This window comes from Cololabis saira, chromosome 22 (assembly GCF_033807715.1).
Source record: "Cololabis saira isolate AMF1-May2022 chromosome 22, fColSai1.1, whole genome shotgun sequence".
NCBI classification, from domain to species: domain Eukaryota; kingdom Metazoa; phylum Chordata; class Actinopteri; order Beloniformes; family Belonidae; genus Cololabis; species Cololabis saira.
Window position 1 is genome coordinate 20,019,439 of NC_084608.1, and position 22,555 is coordinate 20,041,993.

The following is a 22,555-nucleotide window of genomic DNA, read 5'->3' on the forward strand; positions in this document are numbered from 1 at the left end:
TTGAAGATATATTACAGTTAAAAGTAAGGATACATCTCTCCCGAGACCGACCCCGGTTCTCGTCCTCTTTTCTCTGATCATGTTCAGATCTCTTGCAATAAGCAGAAGCGCACTCAAAGCCAGAGCTATCAAGGAGCATGAGTGTGGCAGAGCCAGCACCCAACAGAGAAGAGTATGCAGGAGACAGACCAAATCTTGTAAAGCCAAAGAAAAAAAGAAAGAAAAAAAGCCCCCTTCCCCCATGAACAACATTTTTCCGGCTCTTTTACTTGTTGTTAAACTTTTTTCCTGCTGACCACAGCAAAATCTAAGACAATCTGATTTTAAAAAGGTGCATCTGTTAAACTGACATCACGTTCATCCAATTTTACTGGAAGTCAATTCAGATCCAGGTCTAAGGGGCATGGAGACGCTGCCAAAGCAACAAATACATGTTCAATAACGGAAAATCCCAGAATGGACTTGGGAACACTTCTGGAGATCAGTGTCTGTCAGTCCACAGATGCAGCAGACCAAATCCTGCAAAGGCCAGCCAGGCTTTGCAGGAGAGGAGTCTGGGTGCTGAACTGGCCTGCCTGCAGTCCACACTTTCCAACAATAGGAAACATTTGACGCATCAAGAAAAGAGAAGTACAGCAGGGAAGGTCCAGGACTGTTGAGAAACTAACCCTGCATCAGACAAGAATGGAACAACATTGCTCTCCTAAAACTCCAGCAACTGGTCTCCTCACTGCCCAGATGTTTACAGATGTTAAACGAACAGGGGATGCTACAGAATGGTAATCTTCACCCTGTTCCAACGTTTATGAGATATCTTGCTGCCATAAAATTCAAGATTCAAGACAAAATGTCCAATTTTCCACCTGCTATGTTGTTTTTGTTCTATTTGGTTACACAATATAACTTTATGAGATTTGCAAATCATTGCATTCTATTTGTATTTAAATTTTAACCAAACTTTTTTGGAGTGGGGGATGCATTTTGATGAACGTTTGTCTGTGTTTTTCTACAATCCTTCTCCAAAATGCTTTTCTGCATCACACAGCCTAAATTCTTTATTTTTATGTACTCTTGTGAGAACTCTGCTTGGCCTCCTTCATCCCTCCTGTCCGTCTTTCCATGCGGACTCTGCTATTAGCATTATCATTATTATTACCATCAGACACCATTATTTTCAGTCTCATGTCACCTCCTCATGCTGTGTGAGTTGATTTTATATATCATATATATATTTATATATATTATATATGTCAGCATCATATGGACAGATGGACACATCAAATCCATACTTACAAAATGATCCTTATCTTCATTAAAAACTTAAATACTGCACTGATGTGTTCATCTGTGACTGGAAACGTACACTTTCTAATCATCGTAGACAAAAAAAAAAACTGCCCATAAAATGTAAAATGTTTTTTTTTACTAACAACTTCTGCATTTTATCCTTCATCCAGCACTTCCTTTGTAATTCCTGATTGGATCAAGCATTGGTCAGAATAACCGTGAATGTTTCTTAGCTCTGCTGTGTCTAGTTTAATGGACTACATCAGTGTTCACTCGCTCATGGTCGTCCCCTGCGTCTCTGTAAAGCACCTGGAGAGAGACAATTTGTCTTGTAATAGACTCCATTTAAATCAAATTGAATAGAACTGAACAAGTGCCGTTGAAGAAAAACCTGAACGCACATCTGGAGGTAGACATTTTCTTGGACTGAATGTGGAAAAATAAATGTAAAAAAAATGACTTCAGACTTCAAAGGCACACTGAATGTGCCTTGGAAGTTATGCCAATACTGATGATGACACTACTCTCCAGCACTGATTATACTCTTTATCATGAGGATATATTTTTGAATAAACCATCCTGGTGGTTGATTCTTTTTAGTGTAAAGGAAACTACCCGGATGATCCTGTCTTGATACAAATGTTACGACCATCTGCACTTACACCGACCAATCAATTATGGGCGTTTGTGTGTGACGGGCCTGTCTGTCACTTTGTCAGCCGGGTCCCCACAGCTGCAGACAGCAGCCCTAACATGGCCGCTCCGTCCGTGGAGAAACCCAGTCACAGCTCATCACACACACACAAACTGACACACGGGCGGAAGGAGGGAATTCAGACTATGTGTGTGTATTTGTGATCGGTCAAGCAGTGCAGTTTGTCCTAGTCGTAGCCCCTAGGCAGTGTGAGAGAGAGAAAGAAAGACAAGGGTGAGTGCATGGTGGCGGGAAGGCCAGTGGGACGTTATCTCATCTCCCTTGAGTGGGATCCAAGACTTTGGAGGCATGATGAAGAGCGTTGGGGAAATTAAACCGCCTGCTTTTGTTGTGGGTTTAAGGATCGCAGAAGGAGAAGGAAGAATAGCGTCTTATACAGTCTGAGTCAGTCGTCTCATGTGTGTGAGCATCTACGTGGGCATTCAGATCACAGTGTGGTCGTCCGCTTTTCAGCCACTAGTGATATTATCTTTCCAACCTCCGTTTGACCTTGATAAATCTCTGCCTTTGTAACTTTGTAACCTAAGGAGATGCTTCTTCCTCACCTCTGAGGAATGCACGGCCACCGATGCTGCTTTTCCTGTATAGGAAGCATCTTTACCTCTGTGTGGGAACCACAGCCACACTTTGCCTCTCACACACTATTTGAAATATACAGTATTTCACACCAATGCCACTGTGAGCAAAGACTACTTATTTTTTCATACTTTTTTCTTCTTTTGAAGCTAAATAATCACACCTACCCAGGACACCACATGGATCACGCTTTAATAAGCATGTCATTATTGCTCTACTTTTATTCTCTGCTACTTCTGTCAACACTTATGACTGCATACATCCTGACACCCTGATTTAAATTTAGTGCCTCCCCCCCCCAAATCTCAACACTGACTTCACCAAACAGAAATTCATGCTGTCACCAGTCTACTTTTTGACAGCATCTTGTATTTTCTTCCTTGCTATAATAAATTCAGGAGACAACATCACTCAGAATTCATGATTTACATCTGAGTAGGTCATGAGTAAGTCAACAGCAGAAATCCGCAGGACCTAGATTTTTAAGAGAGGCCTATAAACCAATAAAAAAAACAACATCAGATGGTACATTTTAGAAGCCTACAAGGGCTTTAAACCCCAAATATATTTGAACCTGGAATGGCCAGACACATATTGTTGTTTCATCAACATTTTATTATCATCCCTATTTATTTTCCAGCCTTTTTAACAAACAAATAAAGAAAATATGTAGCTGAGGCACACTAAATGGTGACTTTAGAGTGATTTTGTGTGTTTATTATATTGAGCTTAAAAGATTTGTGTCGGTTTTTTTCCCCCAATGCCAGTTCTTCATCCAGTATTGCTGGTGATGGGTAGTTGGATGTCTACCTTCCTTATTATGTGTTTTTTTCTATTGAAAAATAAATCTGCGTGGTGAAAACTTTGAGAAAACAACAAGACTGGAGGTGCTTTAGACTTCTGCACAGTGCTCAATCCTATAAACTGCTTCAGATCCATAATTTAACAAGATAATGTATCTTCTACTCATCTCTTTCTGTCGTTCACCAGTCTCTAAAGAAAATCTCACGAATGAATGAGGGAAAAATAATCAATCCTGAATATGTTATGGACGATCAAACCCGCTTAGGTCCATGAATAAATTAATAAATGGTCGTTTAATTGCATACCACCAGTCAGAAAAATGTAGCAACTGCCCCATCCAATCATTTCTAAGTCCCAGTCAAACGCATAGCAGTAACAAAACAAATATTTCAGAGACTCAGAGGAAGTTTGGGTTATAAGCTCCTTATTTCCAGTTGAACGCGTCTGCAGGAATCGCGCAGGAACAGCAGCCGCCGCGTAAAGACTGATTTATGGTTCTGCGTTACACCAACGTAGAGATTACGGCGTAGGGTACGCGTACACTACGCGTAGGCTCTGCGTCGATTTAACGCGGAACCATAAATCAGCCTTAACCGCCTACATCCTCAACCACGACCCTGTACCGTCGGAACTTTACCCGCACCATCCCTGTCGTGCAAGATACACACATAACCCCTCTACCACGATCTCCAAAGATTAAAACTACTTTGTATTTATCACCACAGAAGTTCTCGCTCCTTAAAACTGCTTAAATCTGACTTCCAGACCTGAGGGCGTCTAAACTCAGCTGCGTCAAAAACATTGCATATCGTGCGCGTATTTGTACTCGCTCCTTGGAAGTTCCCAGCACCTGACGGTGTGCTGGCGACTGCTGCAGAGTAGAAAGAAAGAGGGGGGAACAAAAAGGAAAAAAACTTCAGGGAGTGTGTCCTGTTTCACTCTTTCAAAAGCGCAACAGCACATGCATCGGCGCGCTGCAACTCACAATGACGCACAGTAATGTTTTTAACGCACTTGCTGTCTGTGTAATAGATCTTTAATACGTGTCCTACCGTTGTTGCTTCTGACCAGGTTTCCTCCTGCCTGCTGGACTCATATATTCCAAACAAAAAAAGTTTGATTTTATTCCTTCACGTCCACACAGCCATGTCTCATAATAATGTTGGGCCAGCAGCTGCAGAGCGTGCTGAGAAAAGCGCTCCTGCTCCTGCACACACACGCAGCTCTGGTCTGCTCTCCAACAGGCACCTACACGAAAACTGAACCCCCTTCCAGCAGTGACATCACGAGTCACTATGGCAACTCAGACTCCACCCCAGCCCGTGGCTGATCATACCTGTCTGACCACTTAAACCTCACACCAAAACCTCTCCTCTCCTCTTCCTGTGGGTGTAACACCTCTTATGTGCAGTCTAAATACCTATATAAATAGTATTTATCAGTGTTTGAATCAGCGGTGACACAAAGTCAAAGTATTTAACCGAGAGCACCAAAACCAGTTGATCATCTACCATCATCCAAGCCGCATAAGCAAATCTGCAGAGTTCACGATCAGTGCACACCTTGCCTGTGAAAGAAAGCGTCCTTTCATGTGGGAAACCAGTGCACTTGTCTGAAAAATTACCCACAATATCCCTACTGCACAGTGCCTTAACCATCGCCTGGAGCTCCCTCATGGCTTGGTGCCAGCATCCCCATTACCTCAATTGTTTTGGCTACAAAAGCCGGTTTGCTCTCCCCTTTTGTCTCCCATGACCCGGCGCAAACAAACAGACAATGACCAGGTGAGTCAAAGTTCAGACTCCCTTTTGTGTTGTTCTCCCCACTGACAGGAAGCTGATAGCCAACGAGACTTTATAACCTCTGCAAGCCCCCAACACAACACTGGGGGAAATACTGCATACACGATGTGTTATACTTCACTTTGTCACCTAGAATATCAGAACTTGCCTGAAGCTATAAGCAGCTCAAATTAGGGTGATTAAAAAAGACAAAAAAAAACGAGTATGGCCAATTCAAGAGTCTGTGGTTTGCAAGCTCTCCACTCCTTCATAATTCACAGTTTCACTGCAGCTGTGGGAGGGAAAACATGACAGACAGATTTATAGGACGCAGCTCACATATAACCTGCAGCAAAAATGAGGAACGAAGTGCACTTTTGTGGTACTTTATACAAAAAATAAATAGATTCCTGGTTCTAGGACAGGACATAAAAAAAGCACTTCACAGTCATTATCAAAATCATAAACCTAGATCATAAACTTAGATATGTCTACATCATTTTTACTTTTCATGTTAATCAGTGTTTGTATCATGAATTTACAAGATGTTGCACACTGAGTGACTTAAACTGCATATCAACTCTCGTCTCAAGGTCACAGTTTGCTGCGTTTATATCTGTGTTATTTTGTTACATTTTACTTTAGCATTTTATCTGGTGCATTTCTGCTCTTCAACCAGCTCATTACTTCAACAATGGCATCGGATTGGTATTGGCTTTTGATCAAAACTGAGTTACCAGCCATCGAGACTGAAACAAATCAGATTGTTGCATTCCTAATTTGTTATTACGTTTGACTGTTTAGACATTTTTGTGAATATGCCTCAATTCAATGAGATAATGCAACCTTTTGAAGGATTTAAAGGACATTCACAATCCCTTTTGTGAGATTTAAAATACATGAATTGAGTTAATGACGATCATTTTCATGTTGGTAGCTTATTTAGTGGTTTCCACTTCAGTTATCAACAAAGTCTAGTGGCAGTGATATATCTTGGCTTTATGCAGTCTGTGGAGGAAACCTGGGTGTGGATGCAGACGTCAAATTTTATAGCTCATGGCTATGTTTAAACGTTTATCCTGCTTTCTACTAAATCTGACCAAAAGAAATTCAAATAATCTGTGAATAAATTTGCTTTTGAATCAGTTTAGAATTTTTGAAGATGTTCACTTTTCTTTTTGTCTTTTTTTAAGTTTGGTTACCATTAAATAAATGAAACACTGGCCTTTAAAGCAATTTTTCCTTGAAATAACAGGTTCAAATTGTTTCTAATGTTTTACAGACTTCCAAGTGCATCAGTTCCAGGTGAAACTCCAGCACCCGTTCTGGTTCTAGCAGGGTGTATCATGATCATAAAAAGGGTGGAGTCTCCTCTCTGGGTCAGGAATCAGATACTGCCCCAAGTGGAGGAGTTCAAGTAACTTTTGTGGGGACTGCGGATGGAAACTAGCAATTCTGCTAAACCCGGTGTATTTACACTGCTTAATGTAGTGTACATTAATATGCATTGTCCCGTCTAAATAAACTTTGAAACAAACAACTGTGGGTTCACGAATGAGGGAAGAAGGGAGCGAGACATTTATAGTCGGCTCGGTGGGACATCCGCAGTGATGCAGGCGCCGAGCTCTTGATTTACCAGACGATCTACGTTCCTACTCTCATCTATGGTCACACGCTGTGAGTAGTTCAATGGAAGTACGAGATCTTGTGTAGACAAGTTTTTGAGCCGTTTCCGCTCTACTATGTCAAAGCACCTTGTATTTCATGTACCTGGATGAAAGGTGCTATATAAATAAAATTTGATTGATTGATTGATTGATACTTCCTTAAGTCCTCCCGTCGATGCAATCCACTTCCGTTCTGGCGGACTAGTTCTGTATTGCTGGCGTTGTGCCGAGTGCCGACATAGCACTGACAAAGAGGATATAGCAACTACATGGATATTTCAAAGAAGAAAAGTGGTTTGGGAAGGACGTGTGCGGTGGTTGGTTGTAAGAACTGGAGAAAGCACCTGAACGAGTGGTCAGATAGAGAGTGCTGCGACCACAAACCAGCTACGAAGAGGCAATGTCCATGCGCTCCGTTGTTTACTTTTTTTCGCAAGCCTGATACCGACTCGGAATCAAGGACCTGGCTGAAGGCGTTGAATCTAAAAAAAACACCCCGCAACATTTTTGTCTGTTCACATCACTTTGTTGACAAAAAAACAACAAAGGATAATCCTTTCCCTAAGTTGTCGTTGGGTTACAATCGCTCTCCCCAGCCAAAGAGGCGTAAACTCACCCGGCGGACCACTGCCTCCCCCCAGAGAAACAAACGCAGACTTGAATCTGAGGGTAAGTTTAGCAACTTTAGCTATGAAGCTGACAATACTGTTCATTATGAAGAAGTTTCATACACTAACATGATGATTGTGTGTGTGACGTTATGCTGGGCGATGTTGTCATGTTCTCCTCCCAGTTCTGCACTGAATTCGGGGGAGAGGCGGCATCTCCAGTCAAAGCAGTAGAACCATGTTCCCATTGCAATGACATAGTTGTCAACATTAAAAGCTCACGAGCAGTAAGTCTTTGCTTTAGGCTAGCATCCACGCCGCTGTGTTTACACCGGTAGACGCTGCGCAAACCACTTCCGGCGGAAATGAAATGCATTTGTGTAGAGTAATGGCAGCGCCCAGGTCTTGGCCCGTAAAACTTGTCTATACGAGTGGCCGAAATGAGTTTCCTCCGCAAGGTGCCTGGGCTCTCCCTTAGAGACGGTGAGGAGCTTGATCACCTGGAAGGGGCTCAGAGTAGAGCTGCTGCTCCTCTGCATAGAGGGGGGACATCAGGCGGCTGTGAAGTCTCCTGGGCATGTCCCACTGGGAGGAGACCCCGGGACAGACCCAGGACATGCTGGAGGGACTATGGCTGGTCTGGGAAAGCATCAGAGGAGCTGGACCAGGTGGCCGGTAGATGGAAGTCTGGGCTTCCTTGCTTAGGCTACTGCCTACTGCCCCCCACAACCCGCCCCGTTAACAGAAGAAGATGGATGGATGGATGGATGGATGGATGGATGGATGGATGGATGGATGGATGGATGGATGGATGGATGGATGGATGGATGGATGGATGGACCAATGGATGGAACAAACACAATACAGAAATAGCGTATCATGGATTTAAAAGGGGCAGAACTCTGAAGTTTTGGTATTTTTACAGGAAAATTGCTCGACTTCTTTAAAAAATGTCTTCTCCACAGAGCCAGTGCTACGATTTATTCTCACAAGTAACTTGTAACTTTAATGTGCATTATTTTCTTGATGGTAAATAAAAGTAAGGTAACATTTTACTCTAAAATATAAGAAATGTAAGTAAAATACAACTGTAATGACTTACTTTCTGTTAATTGAAATCTGACAGATTTCTATTTCTTCCAAAAGGTCACCTGAAATTTTCACAGATGACCTTACTTTTGCGAGTAAATAATCCCGGTACGAAGCTTGTTTAAGATCATGATTATGCATCAAAATCTTCTGCGACCACTGGCCGTTCAGCAGGAAACAAAGTTAAGACAAGAAAAAATATGGATTACCAAAGCCAGATTTTTTGTAAAGGATGTTTGAATAGAATTGTATAAATTGTGTTTATATCTAGGCTGTCACCACGAGCAACCACAAACTCATGTTATTCATATCTTCGAGTTAAATCAGCGTCTCCAGAGTCACAATAATACCTTGAAAATAAAGAAATCAACAAGAAAAAACAAACCAACACTGCACTTGCTGGTGTTCCTGAAGGAACTGACCTGCTCCCTGAGCCTCTCCTGGTGGCCCATGATGGCGGAGGCGTGGTGGGGGTATTTCTGCTTCAGGTGCTCCAGGAAGGCCTCCCTCTTCTTGTCCATCTCTGAAGGCTGCATAGCCAGGATGTCTCGGGAGCTGCGGGCCCCTCCTAATGTGTGTCTCCGGGGGACGGTGCGACTGCCTTTGGCTTCCCCTCTTGATGAACCCGTTCCATTTGGGGAGGCCTGTCTGCGGCTCACGTGCTCGGCGTCTTCTGGGCAGGTAACCTTCAAGTTGCTCTTGCTTTGCTCTGCGGGAGCAGAAAGACACAAATTGTTCACATTCAATGCAATCCAGTCAAAGCGATGAGAAAAGGAAAATATACACCGTAAAAACTGTTCTTGGACATATTTAGAAAGCAAACTATAAAAATTGCAAAATTCATAAAAATGTGTTGAAGCAATTGAAGGGCATACATTATTTAAAATACATAAATCTAATGTAAATAAAGTCATCTGAAGAATGAAGGCCCAAATAAACACAATCCTTTGATACAAAAAGAAGTTTCCAACAGCCCTGATATTTCAGGGGATTTGCTGGTACCTCTGCCAGTGGTTGGTGTCAAAGTTCAGTATTTACAATCTGAAAGAATCCGCACGAGAAGTAAGCCAGGAAAAAGCCTTTGCTGTCCAAAAAAAACCAAAGAACATTACGGTAAATGTTGGCATTTTAAAATAATGTGATCTGGGCAAATGAGTTACCGTAAATATGAAGTTCTTTGACCTCAGTGATGGCAGACGTGTTTGGCGCAGATTTTAAAGAGAAGTGCTTCGTACCCAGCTATGACTCAGGGGAGCTTTACTGCCACGAGGACCAACGAGTCAATCTTATTACAATTATCCTCGATATACCAACAAAATCACCCCGAACCAAATCAAAAGGAAGACATGAAAAGTCGAGGAATGACTTCCAATTGAAGAGCTGTGGAGCTATTTGAAAAAAACGATGTGAAAGAAATCCTAAAAACATTGAACACGACAGGAACTGCCAATGAAGCATTGGTCAACAAAATTCATAAAGTGATGGTATTATTGGGTTGAACGTTTTCTTGTTCAAATACTAACAATTTCCAATACATGTCATTATGTTTTTACATGTTGTACTGTACATCTAATTTTTGACAAGAATGCAGATCTTATATCAGGTAAATATCATTTGAGATTGATCATTTGGAAAAAAAGGAAAAGTGCAAACTATTTTCCATTTAATGTACCGTACTTCTTTTATTGTAACACTTATGTGTAAAACTATATATAAAAAAAACTGATTAAAAAGACAAGCTTAAATTATCCACAGCTTAAATTATCAATTTTTGAGCTCAAGGTTACCTTAAAGGAGACTTGTTATGCGATATGTCTTTTTTTCCAAAGGTATACACAATTTCCTGGATACTTAATGACATCTCTGTGTCATGTTTTGGTCAAAATACCACATGTATAAGAACAAAAGTTTACTTTTTAACAGTTTCGCTTTTGAAACCAATGTTTCAGATTAGTGGTTCCGACTTCATAGCTACAGCAAGTGCAGCGTGATATGAAACTGTGTGAAGATGAGGATGACGAGGCTGGATAATTCTGCTGTGATCTCATACTGCGATGTCACAGAACCCTGCAAAATCTGAGAAATGCTCACCAAAAGATGCCCCCCCCACCAAAAAAAGACATCTGAAGATATATTTTCAAAGAAAAATTGTGTTTTCTTGAAGTCATTCATAAACTGGAACGCCATAACTGCAGATAAATGAGAAAGCTACATGAGATTCAATTGAAAGATGAGAAAAGAGAGGATGGAAAAGGAAAGGAAGAATAAAGGCTGCTAGAGTGTACGAAAAAGAAGCAAAAGGTGCATGTTCTTTTGTTGCCAGGTATGGAGAGCTCTAATGTCCTACTCTACAAGGTAATGGTAGAAAATAGAGGACCTCTTAGAGAATTCAGCTCTTCAACTGTTGAAGGAGGACAATTTTCAGTGATTTGCCTCTTTTGTGGGTTTTTTTAACACAGCTTTTGTCTTTTCTCCTCTTTTCCATCTTCTCTTTGAAAGCTTGAAAGCACACTGTGTACCACAGATGAAAAAGGAATTTCTTATCTTCCCTTCAAAGACATTTTGGGACTGACGGAGAGATAACTTTGCAGATTGAGCTCCTGCAATAAGTAAACTCAGCTTAGTAGCTACAATTTGTTTTCATGTGCCATCCACTACATTACATCCTTCTCGTGCATTTTCCTTTCACAATTGTCTCTCACTTTGATGAGCTGACACCAAAAGCAGGTATCGCTCTGAGAAATATTAAGTCGCGGTGCGTCATCATCCCAAACCCCTCACCCTACTCAAATTCAGAGTCACAGCATGTCTCATGAACTGCCAATCCTATTTTTAACTCCCAAACACAGTTTCCCCACTGCTAACCAAATTACTCTCAGCAGACAGAACACACTCAAACCTCTGTAGGAAGTGAACTCATTTGTGGGTGGCATGTCAGAAAGCTTATTACCTTCCCCTAGTGTGCAATCTTTGTCTTCTTCTGCAATTTCTTCTTCCATTGCTCTTTGAAAAACACACACACACACACACACACACTCGTACTCAGCACCGGTGGAAGAGCCAGGCTGAGAGGCTCGGCTAACTGCTTGCTTAGAGATTCCAGACGTAGCTCACGTGGAAGAAAAAAAATAAAAAAGGGGGCCTGAGATAGGCCCTGCCCCGCTGCCCCAAGGATAGACTGGTGGGGATTTAGAAAGTCAACCGCATTCCAGGACACTGAGCGACTAGACCCTCGCCCTCGGGCTGAAACGCTCGGCTGCTGCTGAGCGACCGCTCAATGAATGGATATGTGACAGAAGCAGAGCCAGAATCTGGCATCATTAAAGAAGACGCAAACCAGAAAACACTCCTCTCCTAAAACCAATAGCAGGTGTCAAGTTGCCTGTCGCGTACGTACACACACTGTCTCAAATAGTCCTAATCTGTTCTTTATCAAAACTTTGTCTGCAAGCTGTCTCTTGTTTAGCCCTGCGTCTCCGCTGAGGGGCCCACCAGATGCTAGTATGCATCCAAATGTGTCATAACCTACTTCCAAACTGCTCTCGGCAGCCAGTTAATGCGTGATCCAGTTATCTGACCAACAAGACAGAATAAGGAAACGCACCACCAACCACTCTGTAATTCTCGACACTGAGAAAAAGCTTGCCTGCTCGCCTGGACTTTATTGAGAGGGGTGTATTTTTTTTTTCCCCAGCTGCTGATGAAAGTGACCCGATCTAAATGTAGAGGAAGAAGGCTGAAATTGACGCGCGTTCAAAGAGAAACGTGAGGGGATCAATGGGCGGGTTTGTGGGCCGTGTAATTGAAACTGGTGGGGTGAGTGCACGAACAAACACAATGCAGCAGCTGACATGTAATGTCCAACATATGGAGACTGGTCTGCCTCTTTCACCCACTCGCATGATCAGAAGAAAGACACAGACTCTTGCCCACAGTGGGCAGAAAAATGCCAGGACAAAAGTTATACTGTGTGATGATGATGCCATGTTGGCGTTGTTCACACTGTATTTTAGGTTATTCTTAAATCTAATATTGTTTACTTCCAATTAAAAACATTTTTTTTGCCTGTACCTTAGGGCTGTTCGATTAATCGATTTTAAATCGTAATCGCGATTATGTAATTCGAACGATGTTAAAACGTGAAAATCGTAAAATCGATTTTTCATTTTTTTTTTTTTTACCTTGTCTGCACACATATTAATGATTGATACCATATTAATGATTGATGGAAATACCTCTCAATACCTGCGACAAGTGCCCCATGGGAGAGGCTCTTTAGTGTAGGAGGGGGCGTTGGAACATGCCACCGGGTATCCCTCAAGCCAGATGCGCTAGACCGGCTCGTGTTCCTTGCAAAAAACTTGCAAATGTGAATATCAAATGTAATGACTGACATTACACACCTCTACCTCCTTCATGGGTTGCATTATTATTTAGCATGCAAAGATCCAGTTTAGTTTAATTAGAAAATGTCCTGTTTTATTTAATTGGAAATATAACTTACTGTATGTTTGCAAGTGCTGATTTGCTGATTTTTTTTTTCAGAGATAAAACTTTATATTTTATTATATTTTTTAAAACTTTTTTTCAACTTATTTTACAGAGTTTTGCACTTTATTCATTCATTTTTGGTTTAATAAGAGCAAAGTTTGCACTTAAAGCCCAATGGGGCAAATGTTCAATAAAAAAACAGCATATTTGAAATAATTTCTTTGCCTTTTGTCAATTCACAAAATAATCGTAATCGTAATCGAAAATCGGATTTTGAGAGAAAAAAAATCGAGATTTTATTTTTGGGCAAAATCGAACAGCCCTACTGTACCTACAGTACCCTTCAGTCATTAACAGGAGGAATCACATGCCGAATCTCCGTTTTATCTAAATGTTTGTGAGCACTGGGGTTAAATAATGTTTAGGAAATATTGTAATATTGAACACATGCCGAATCTCCGTTTTATCCATAGGTTTGTGAGCACTGGGGTTAAATAATGAGTAACATGGTTAAGTCCAAGACTTTTTGATATGATTTGAGAGCAGTAGCGGATATGTCAGTGTTGATGTGTCAAAATTCCTTCGTCCCAACAATGACGCATACATCATCCCAACGGTCGAACAGGTCAGCCTTTCCCCAAACCAAACCTGTAATCAGAGTAACTCCTTCAAACCGACAATTGCATCCTGCGGCCCGGGCGACCTGCCCTGCTGCACTTTCCTCCGTCCACAGTCCAGACCAGAAGAAGGAAAAAAAGAAAAGCCTCTTTCATTTAAGGTGTCGTAAGGAATCTGCGAGTGAATTTATGTCACGCTCCAGTGGACTCAAGAATGCTCTTCTGCCCAGATCACAGCTGCCAGAGTTGAGTAAATGATAGGCTTCTCAGCTGAAAGACAACATGCAGCACTTGCTTGTGAACACCGTGTCTGACGAGGAGCAGGGCCTCCTGCTGTCTGCAGGCTTTCTGACTGTCACTTTCTTATGGAGGAACACATCAGTGTGCAGAACCCCCCCCCCTCCACAATCACAGACACAAAGCCCTGCTGTGTGTAATAAAATGTGCTCACATGGCAATAACCGCAAGCCATGAATAGTGACACACATAAAAGTGCTGCTCTCTCTTGACTACGGCAGAGGTTTTTGTTTATCTGAGTCAGAATATCAGATGGTACGTAGTAGAGCTGAGTATACAAATGATCTTTTCAAACACGATAGGAATAAATTAAGCTTTTATTACATCAGTAATATCCATTGCAGTCAGATTATCAGAGTATTTCAGTGAACCCTTCTTGAAACTGTAATAATTATGTCACTCTTCTTGGGCCAAGTAATTGTGACAACTTAAGATTTGTAAATCATACCAGTCACACAGGTGTCAATTACATGTTTGATCACTTTGTCCACCACATTGATCGTCAGAAATATCACTAATGATTAAATATTGCATAGCTGCTCGATCCAAAAATAAAAAACAACCCTGGGGTTCTATAAGAGTCCATCTCTCTCACAGACTACCAACACTGGGAGTCATTTAAAAAGAACTACTCCATGATTAAATAGATATTAGATAAAATAATAGATACTAGTGCTCCCAGATCTAGTTCTGGAGGTGTGACTGGATTAACGGGCTGCCAAAGAGCCTTTGGGGAATGATCATTTTGTTCATTCACCAGTGAGCCAGACAGATGCGCTGTGTTTTGATTCATGAAGTTATTTTACATTTGCCGGTGGGATAGACCGGGCAATGCCCTCCTGGAGCTTGTTTTAATTGGTTTAAGTCATAGTTGCTCTGATTAATTGTCAAACTCTTCCAACCTTATTTTAGGAGCCTTCCTGTGAAAAATCCCTATGTTTATTCATTCAAAGGGAAAAGAGAATGGCAGTGGTCAACGCTGGATTTTGCTTTTCCAAGAATACTAGAAATGCACCAAAAGAGGACAGAAACCAGAGCAATGATGAATAAAGAAAAACAAACAAAAAAAAAATAGTAGCGTTCATTGTCATGGATGAACAGCTTTTGTCAGGGGAGGAAATGTTGGATTTCACTGCATAAATAAACATCTGGAGCTGCGGTACGGCGGTATTCAGCGGTGTGTACTAACCCAGGGTTGGCGCAGTGGTCATAACTGATTTTGCCACAGAATCAACATCTGAAACTGTATATTCCACTGCAAATGATTGTTTGTCCACTAATTTTTACAGTCTGTGGTTGCACTTCGCTAACCTCTCAGGTACTGTAAATATGGCCACTTAGGGCTCTAAAGTGGGTCTAAACACTAAACCTGAAGCTTCTTAAGTCCATAACATCAATGGTTGATACTGTCGTGACATTGCCACTTCTGTTTTTAGCATTTTCTCACCCCTGTAAACCAAAAAAAGTCTTCCTTAATCCAAAGAAAGAAAGAAAGTGATTTTCAGACTCAAGACTAACAACATGGACGTTTTTTCCGACTCCTCTGCATGGTGCGCTTAAAGAACCTTTGTTCTTCTCCCAGTCCTCCCTGTTGAGTCAGACTTAAACCACCTGACTCCAGGCTCTTTACTTATCACATTACTTTCTTCCGCCCACAGCCAGCTTTGCACAGTGACGCTGCCGGGCTGCAGGACAGGGCTAATGTGACTGTCTCTGGGGTTAACATGACAGAAGTGGCTGATTACTGATCTGACGGGCAAGTTTCAAAGGAAGCAAGCGACATAATGCAATGCAGCTTAGCCACATTTTTCACAGTCGCACACATACACACAAAACCGGAAATGTAAAAAAAATATCAGACTTATCTGGAAATCACCCTTTTCATGGGCCAGACACCAGATATACCATCACTTTCAGATTTTACTTACAAAGTGATACCTGACAAAGATGTAGGGGGGAAATAAAATCATAAAAAAAAACTTCCTGTTGGGTTTCATGCCTGCAGTGTTTTGGTGAAAAAGACCATTTCCACCGGACACAGAGACCTTAGTAAATAAACTGATCTATTGAGTGTGGCGCTTTCAGAAATTGATTTTTAGAGTCTAAAATAGAAGAAATCTGAGCAAAAACATTGATTTTATTGTTTTGTACTGTTTTTTTTGTCTGTTTGTTTTGTTTGTTTTCTAGTGTCCCCTCTTGTCCTGTACCTGTAAGCGTTTTTGTTTTGCGCACTTGTATTGTTACCTGTTTTGTATAAATAATAATAAATTAAAAAAAGAAAATACACCGTATTTTCTGGACTATAAGCGCCACTTTTTTCATAGGTTTTCGACCATGCGGCTTATACAAAGGTGCGGCTATTCTGTGGATTTTTCTTCCACCGCTAGGGGGCGCTCTAACCGGAATTAGAATCAAAACTAAGACAAAATAAATGCAAAGAAGAATACACTACTTCTTCTTTAGCAGATAGAAGTAGGTAGAAGCAGATTTCAAACAGATAAATAGATAAATAAATACAGGTTATTTTCTCTTGGTTCTGTCCCGAGAGAAAATAAAAAAAAGAAAAAAGGAATACCCCAACACTTTATTTGGGCCAACAGAAGTCTGGAAATGTGCAATTCGGAGAGCGCGTAAGATTTAAAGCATCATGCTACATCACAGAACTGCATGTGAGTATAAGTCATCCAGCCACTATCTTTAGCTCCAAACTCAACTTCAAATCATCATTAGTTCACTTACTGTAAAAAAAAAGAGAAAAAAAGAAAGAAATGTGCATCAGAGCATTGGTGAGGAAGCATAAGCAGGAATGCTGGAATTTATCATTAGAAGAAAAAGAAAATGTGCAAAAACTGGTGAAATGTTGGCCTTAAAGGCAACAGTCCATTCGTTCGCCTGTAAAAACCTATTCCCGAGTTAAACAACATTCAGTCCATTATTAGATGGTAACGAGTGTAAATTTAATCAGCGACTGAAACAACAAGAATCAAAGCTGTTTTAAATTGGAATGTGCAGCTGTCAAGTTTATGGTACATAAAACAAACAAAAACTAGATAAGACATACATGTACACTGCAGAGTCCAGCAGATAAAGTCTCATTAGTGGTTGGGAGAGAATCCTCTGACTTCACATGTCAGAGACCCACCTGCTTCACTTTCTACAAATAACACTTCCCCCTTGTATTTTTGCAGTTTCTTTTACTGTTCCATCATTACAGAAACTCATTCTCACCCCTATCTCTTCCATAATGACGCATCTCCCAGCTGCTGTGCTGTTTACACGAGCCAGTGAACCTCACCTCTGAGCTCAGACCATTGCAACATCTGTATAAGATCAATCTTGCAGACAGCCAGAGCTCTGTGGGACACACAATGAGTACAATTCCAGCTTTTAATTAAGACAGATTTGTGGGCGCATGGCTATATACTGTACAGTTTCTATCTGAGTGTGTTTAATCAGATACAAAGGCCTTTCCAGACTTCCTGCTCTGGCGAAGCTATATAAACAATCAGGCAGGAGGCCAAAAGATGAGTTACAGGCATGTGGTCCAGTGTGTGTATACAGAGTATCAGCACTGGGAGTAGTATGCAGCAGAGGTGGTGTGAAGGCGCATGATATCAAAACAGCAATAAAAGAGCAGAATGGTACCATTAAAGACACCAAAATACTGTTTAAATTAGGGCTGTTCGATTAATCGAACAGCATATTAATGATTGATACCATATTAATGATTGATGGAAATACCTCTCAATACCTGCGACAAGTGCCCCATTACACACCTTTACCTCCTTCATGGGTTGCATTATTATTTAGCATGCAAAGACCCAGTTTAGTTTAATTAGAAAATGTCTTGTTTTATTTAATTGGAAATATAACTTACTGTATGTTTGCAAGTGCTGATTTGCTGATTTTTTTTTTTCAGAGATAAAACTTTATATTTTATTATATTTTTTAAAACTTTTTTTCAACTTATTTTACAGAGTTTTGCACTTTATTCATTCATTTTTGGTTTAATAAGAGCAAAGTTTGCACTTAAAGCCCAATGGGGCAAATGTTCAATAAAAAAACAGCATATTTGAAATCATTTCTTTGCCTTTTGTCAATTCACAAAATAATCGTAATCGTAATCGAAAATCGGATTTTGAGAGAAAAAAATCGAGATTTTATTTTTGGGCAAAATCGAACAGCCCTAGTTTAAATACCTATTTAGCATTAAAGAGATGCCAAACACATTAAAGTAAAGCTCATTACAGTAGATTAAGTAAGACGATCGATCCTACTGCTTATCCCCTCCAACCTCCCCGAGAGGGGGAAACTAGTGGACCTTTAAGTGTGAAGTTGATGAACTACAATTAATCAACAGTACAACTTAAATAAAGTCTGATTCTGTCTATAGAAATGTTCAAAGACTGTCTTCCTAGATTGTTGTAGAAGTAAATAAACCGTTCCTGAACAAAGTCAGTGATTTCTTTCCTGCCGGTCAATCATTTTAGAGCTCTGTTCTGTCTTGCCTCTTATAATAAAAATCAGCGAGGATACCTAAGCGCCAGCACCAAGACAGCTGAAAGACAACTGGGACAGCTCCATCCATCAGCACAAACCCCGTCTCTGACACAAACAGCATGTCTGTCTGATTCACATCAGCACCTGATCAATCCCAAACTTGTGTCTTTTCTTTACACTGGGAGCTGCTACTTTGGCAAAGCTCTGCATCGTCCTCGCACCAGGGGGTGCTGCTGAACACACTCCTGTCATGTTGCACAACAATCAGGAGGAGAATTTACTGTTGTGCAAACATGAGACGGAGGGGATAAGAGGATAAAGTGTTTGTGTAACATTTCAGAATGAAACGGGCCCCACCGTATTTTCTCTGTCATTTATTAACCAAGACACTAAGTCCTGCTTAGAGGGGCCGGTGTGTTCGTTAGTGTGTCTCTGTCATGAGTGTGTGTGTGTGTCTCAGTAAACCCCTTGCACTGTCAGTGTACACTTTATTAACTCCTGGCTTGAGTAGGTGTAAGAAAGGCTAACCATTGGCACAGATGTTTGCTGGTTTCCCTTGACAACAGTCGCTGAGCCAACAGCGAGGCCAGCGGTGTCCTGAGGGGAAGGGATGGAGAGAAGCTAAGAATAGCAGCAGGAGGACTTCCACCGAGAACCATGGAGGAACGATTTTCTGCCACTTTAACCCCTACCTGCAACAAGTTGCTCCTTTGGAAATCCCTTCTGAATCATGTGCATCATATTATAATCTCCAGAGGAATTTCTGTGTCAATTATCTACCTGGATAAAAGAGAAAGGGGCACTGAGCCAGAAAACATGCATTAGCAGTTCATTTAATCCCAGCATAGTTCTAGTGTAAGTGACTCAACTATTCAAACCGCCTATGAGGTTAGACAGGCTTTGGTTTCAAATGAAACATTTTAAATATCTGATCTCTAAGATTAGAAGCTGTGATGTGGACGGAGCAGCACCTCACTGGTAAGATGGACAAACAATGTTTTAAAAAAAGTTAAAAAAAAACATATCTGAATTCCTTAGTCACAGTGGTACACAGTACAACACCTCTCAAGTTCTTTTGCAGGAGACATGACCCCTGACGAGTGCATCTGCATGGCAGTCAACCCAAAGAGACCCACCATCTTTCTCCTGAACTCTGATACTCGTGTTAATGCCGCTGGAGAAGTCAGATGTGCGTGGAAAGACTGTGGGCCCATAAATACATCAGGGGCTACATGACCAAAGGGAAGCTCAAATTCTCAGGCGGCTCAATGGTAAAATTCATGCGCTTGTTGGTAACACATCTCTTAAATGCTTTGGCAGGATTGCATGTCTAAATTCACTGAAGTGTGTGCAGCACTATTGCACTCATGACAATATGCTATGAAATCAAAATCTGTGAGCATTAAGAAGAATAAGGTTTAAAAACTGAGTAGATTTTTTTAATGATTATATCTATTAGATGTAGAAAGACTTTTAGCCAGAGGTATCAAAAGTATTCACAATCTTACTCAGGTAGAAGTATAGATACTAGAGTTTAAAAATACTCTGGTAGAAGTTGAAGTATCAACTCAAGTTTTTTACTCAAGCAAAAGTATAAAAGTACTGGTTTCAAAACTACTTAAATTATAAAAGTAAACTAATGTAAGGGGGAAAAAGACATTAAGGACAAAAGCCATTGAAAATGAATGCATCTTAGTATAACGCAAATATATTAAAGAACCATATATGTGTACTATTGAGCATTAACATGTGTTTCAGAGAGCAGGAGATATGATGACTAGTTGCCTATAAGTATTGTAATGGTGCAAAAAGTCAAACTTCAGAGGCATGTTATCATTTATCCTAACCTTTATTGGAATGTACATCCAAGTTTAGTTGCAGGAATCTGAGGGAACGGATGTAAGAACAAAACTGGACAAGAACATCTGAAACAACCACAACCAAATTCACTCTATCCGGATGGAGCAATTTAACTGGATAGTTTTGTTTTTAAAGGCCAAAATGAAATAGAGTAACGAGGCTGTTTTTAAAATGTAAGGAGTAAAAAGTACAGATAATTGCCTGAAAATGTAAGGAGTAAAAGTAAAAAGTCGTCTGAAAAATAATTACTCCAGTGAAGTATAGATAACCAAAATTTCTACTTAAGTAAGGTAACAAAGTATTTGTACTTCGTTACTTGACACCTCTGCTTTTAGCTACCTGAAGATGTTCAAGTACCGCAGTCCTAAGAAAATTAAAGTAGCCATTGTCCCTTGCTGCAGTCTGTTAACTATGCATTCAGCCTGCATATGGCTTCCATTTAAATGTGCCTCTCAATATGCCAGTTCTGTCAAGTTTATTAAAAAGTGATTGCGCTGCAATTGACTCTCTCTCGAAGCGATAAGCAGCTTAAGACCCAGAGTTTGCAGCCAGTCAATCACGGGTCCCTCACTTTACCCGCTGCAACTCATATCTCTTCCTTTCCCATTTACTCTCCATGCCAGCGCAGAATAATCAGTGTAAACCTAAAGGGTATTACCAATTGTCCACTCGAGAATATGAAATACAATGCAGCATCTGTCATACAGGAGATTCACTATGTCGTTTTAAAATACACTGTCCAGATAATTCAGAAGTATATTATATTCTCCGAAGATCCAAAGATGTGGTTGAGTATGTGCTGAGGATCAGATGAAGCTGAGTGTCTGCCTGAGGTTTGGAGAGGTGAGTGCTGCTGGTGCTGATAAGTGATGCAGGTGCTGCTCGGAAATGAAATAGGCCCCGTGAAGGGGGGAGCCGCGAGAGAGATCCCGAGAACACTAGTGCCTCTGTCGCAGGCTTTATCTGTGAAACCTGGTGTCTATGGGCTGTGTGTTTATGGCGGTGCGCGCCTGCACTGATGTGTACGTGTATTAGTCAATGAGGTGGATGGATTGTATCCAAGCTTTTAGCTCTGTGGAGCAGAAGGGAGCGGAGACCGGAAGATTGGCTGGACCCATTCAGAGGGAAGGACAGAGCCTTGATGCATGTGGTATGCATAAACTGCTTTGTGGGGGGGGGTTATTATTTCCTCTTCACTAGTCTTTGTTAAAAAAAATAAGGATCTTCATCGGACCATGTTCACTTTAAAGGATTTTAAGCCCAATTTTCACTTCATAGAGTTGCTGACAATTGTTTCAGCTCAGAAAATAATTAGCGTTTGATTGGCAGCACCAAATGCTACGTGTGAATGCTTCAAAGATGTGGTTTTTGTCAGGATCACGGACTCTGACCTAATAGTTTTAATATGTGTTAAATATTTCAGAAGAGTCAGCAAGGGAGTGATTATTATGTGACGGGTCACAAGGAACTACAGCTAATGAAAATGCATGTAGTCGTATTTCCATTACCCGTAGATTTGTGAAGAACGTAAATAATCGCACAGAAAAACCTGTAATGGAAACGTCTCTAATCGAAAAACAAAAGGGAAAATATTTCAAAATACCTTCACGTGCTTTCACAAGGTGGTTTTTAAGAGGTTCAGAGTTGTTTCACATGTAAACTGTTTCAATTACACAAAAGTGTAATGGCGCCACGACAAGTGATGAGGGTAAAGGAGGCAGGCACCAAGATACAAGAGAAATAATATAAAAATAAAAACATGAAAGGAAATACTACAGAATGTGGAGAAAACATCCATGTGAGTAAAAGAGGCTAGTCAACCGAGAACTAGTCATCTCATAACATTAATTACAAAAGTGCAACCTCGTTGAACTAGTTTAGTTGAACCCCATCGTGGCAACAAAAAGATGTTGTGTAGTGTGCACAATACAATCCAGTGATACTCAACATCATGTAACCTAATCTCACCGTCACTGAGCTGATGTCAATGCTGAGCTGCTTGGGATCACAAGAGTGAAGGTGATCAACACTGAGGGAACGTAAGCAGGGAAGCAACAAAAGCTTAACTGTTGCATGGGTGCAGCACGCAAAATGTTACAGCTTTCCCATGGCAAAAGAGGATTAAAAGTGAGTTCCTGCAGAGAGTAATAGTTCTACCATAACGAGACCGTAAAACCTGAGCAGAGATCAGGTCATGGGAGTAAGGATGAGCGAGGAATGAGCACAATGTCACCCAGTTCATTATATTAAATAGTTACCTCAC

At 40.9% G+C, this 22,555-nt stretch overlaps 1 protein-coding gene across 13 annotated transcripts in view; it reads right to left on the reverse strand.

Annotated features, from left to right (window-relative positions):
- si:ch211-285f17.1 (sickle tail protein homolog) overlaps nucleotides 1-22,555 on the reverse strand; it is a 147,292-nt gene that overhangs the window by 52,226 nt on the left and 72,511 nt on the right. For 10 of the 13 annotated variants that reach the window (XM_061713449.1, XM_061713451.1, XM_061713448.1 and 7 more), the window contains exon 2: nucleotides 8,950-9,236. In XM_061713449.1, the coding sequence (XP_061569433.1) occupies nucleotides 8,950-9,236 (287 nt within the window). Of the gene's footprint in view, nucleotides 1-4,434; nucleotides 4,602-8,949; nucleotides 9,237-11,477; nucleotides 11,581-22,555 lie in introns of those variants that run through there. The other 3 variants (XM_061713456.1, XM_061713455.1, XM_061713450.1) reach the window with 2 other exon arrangements.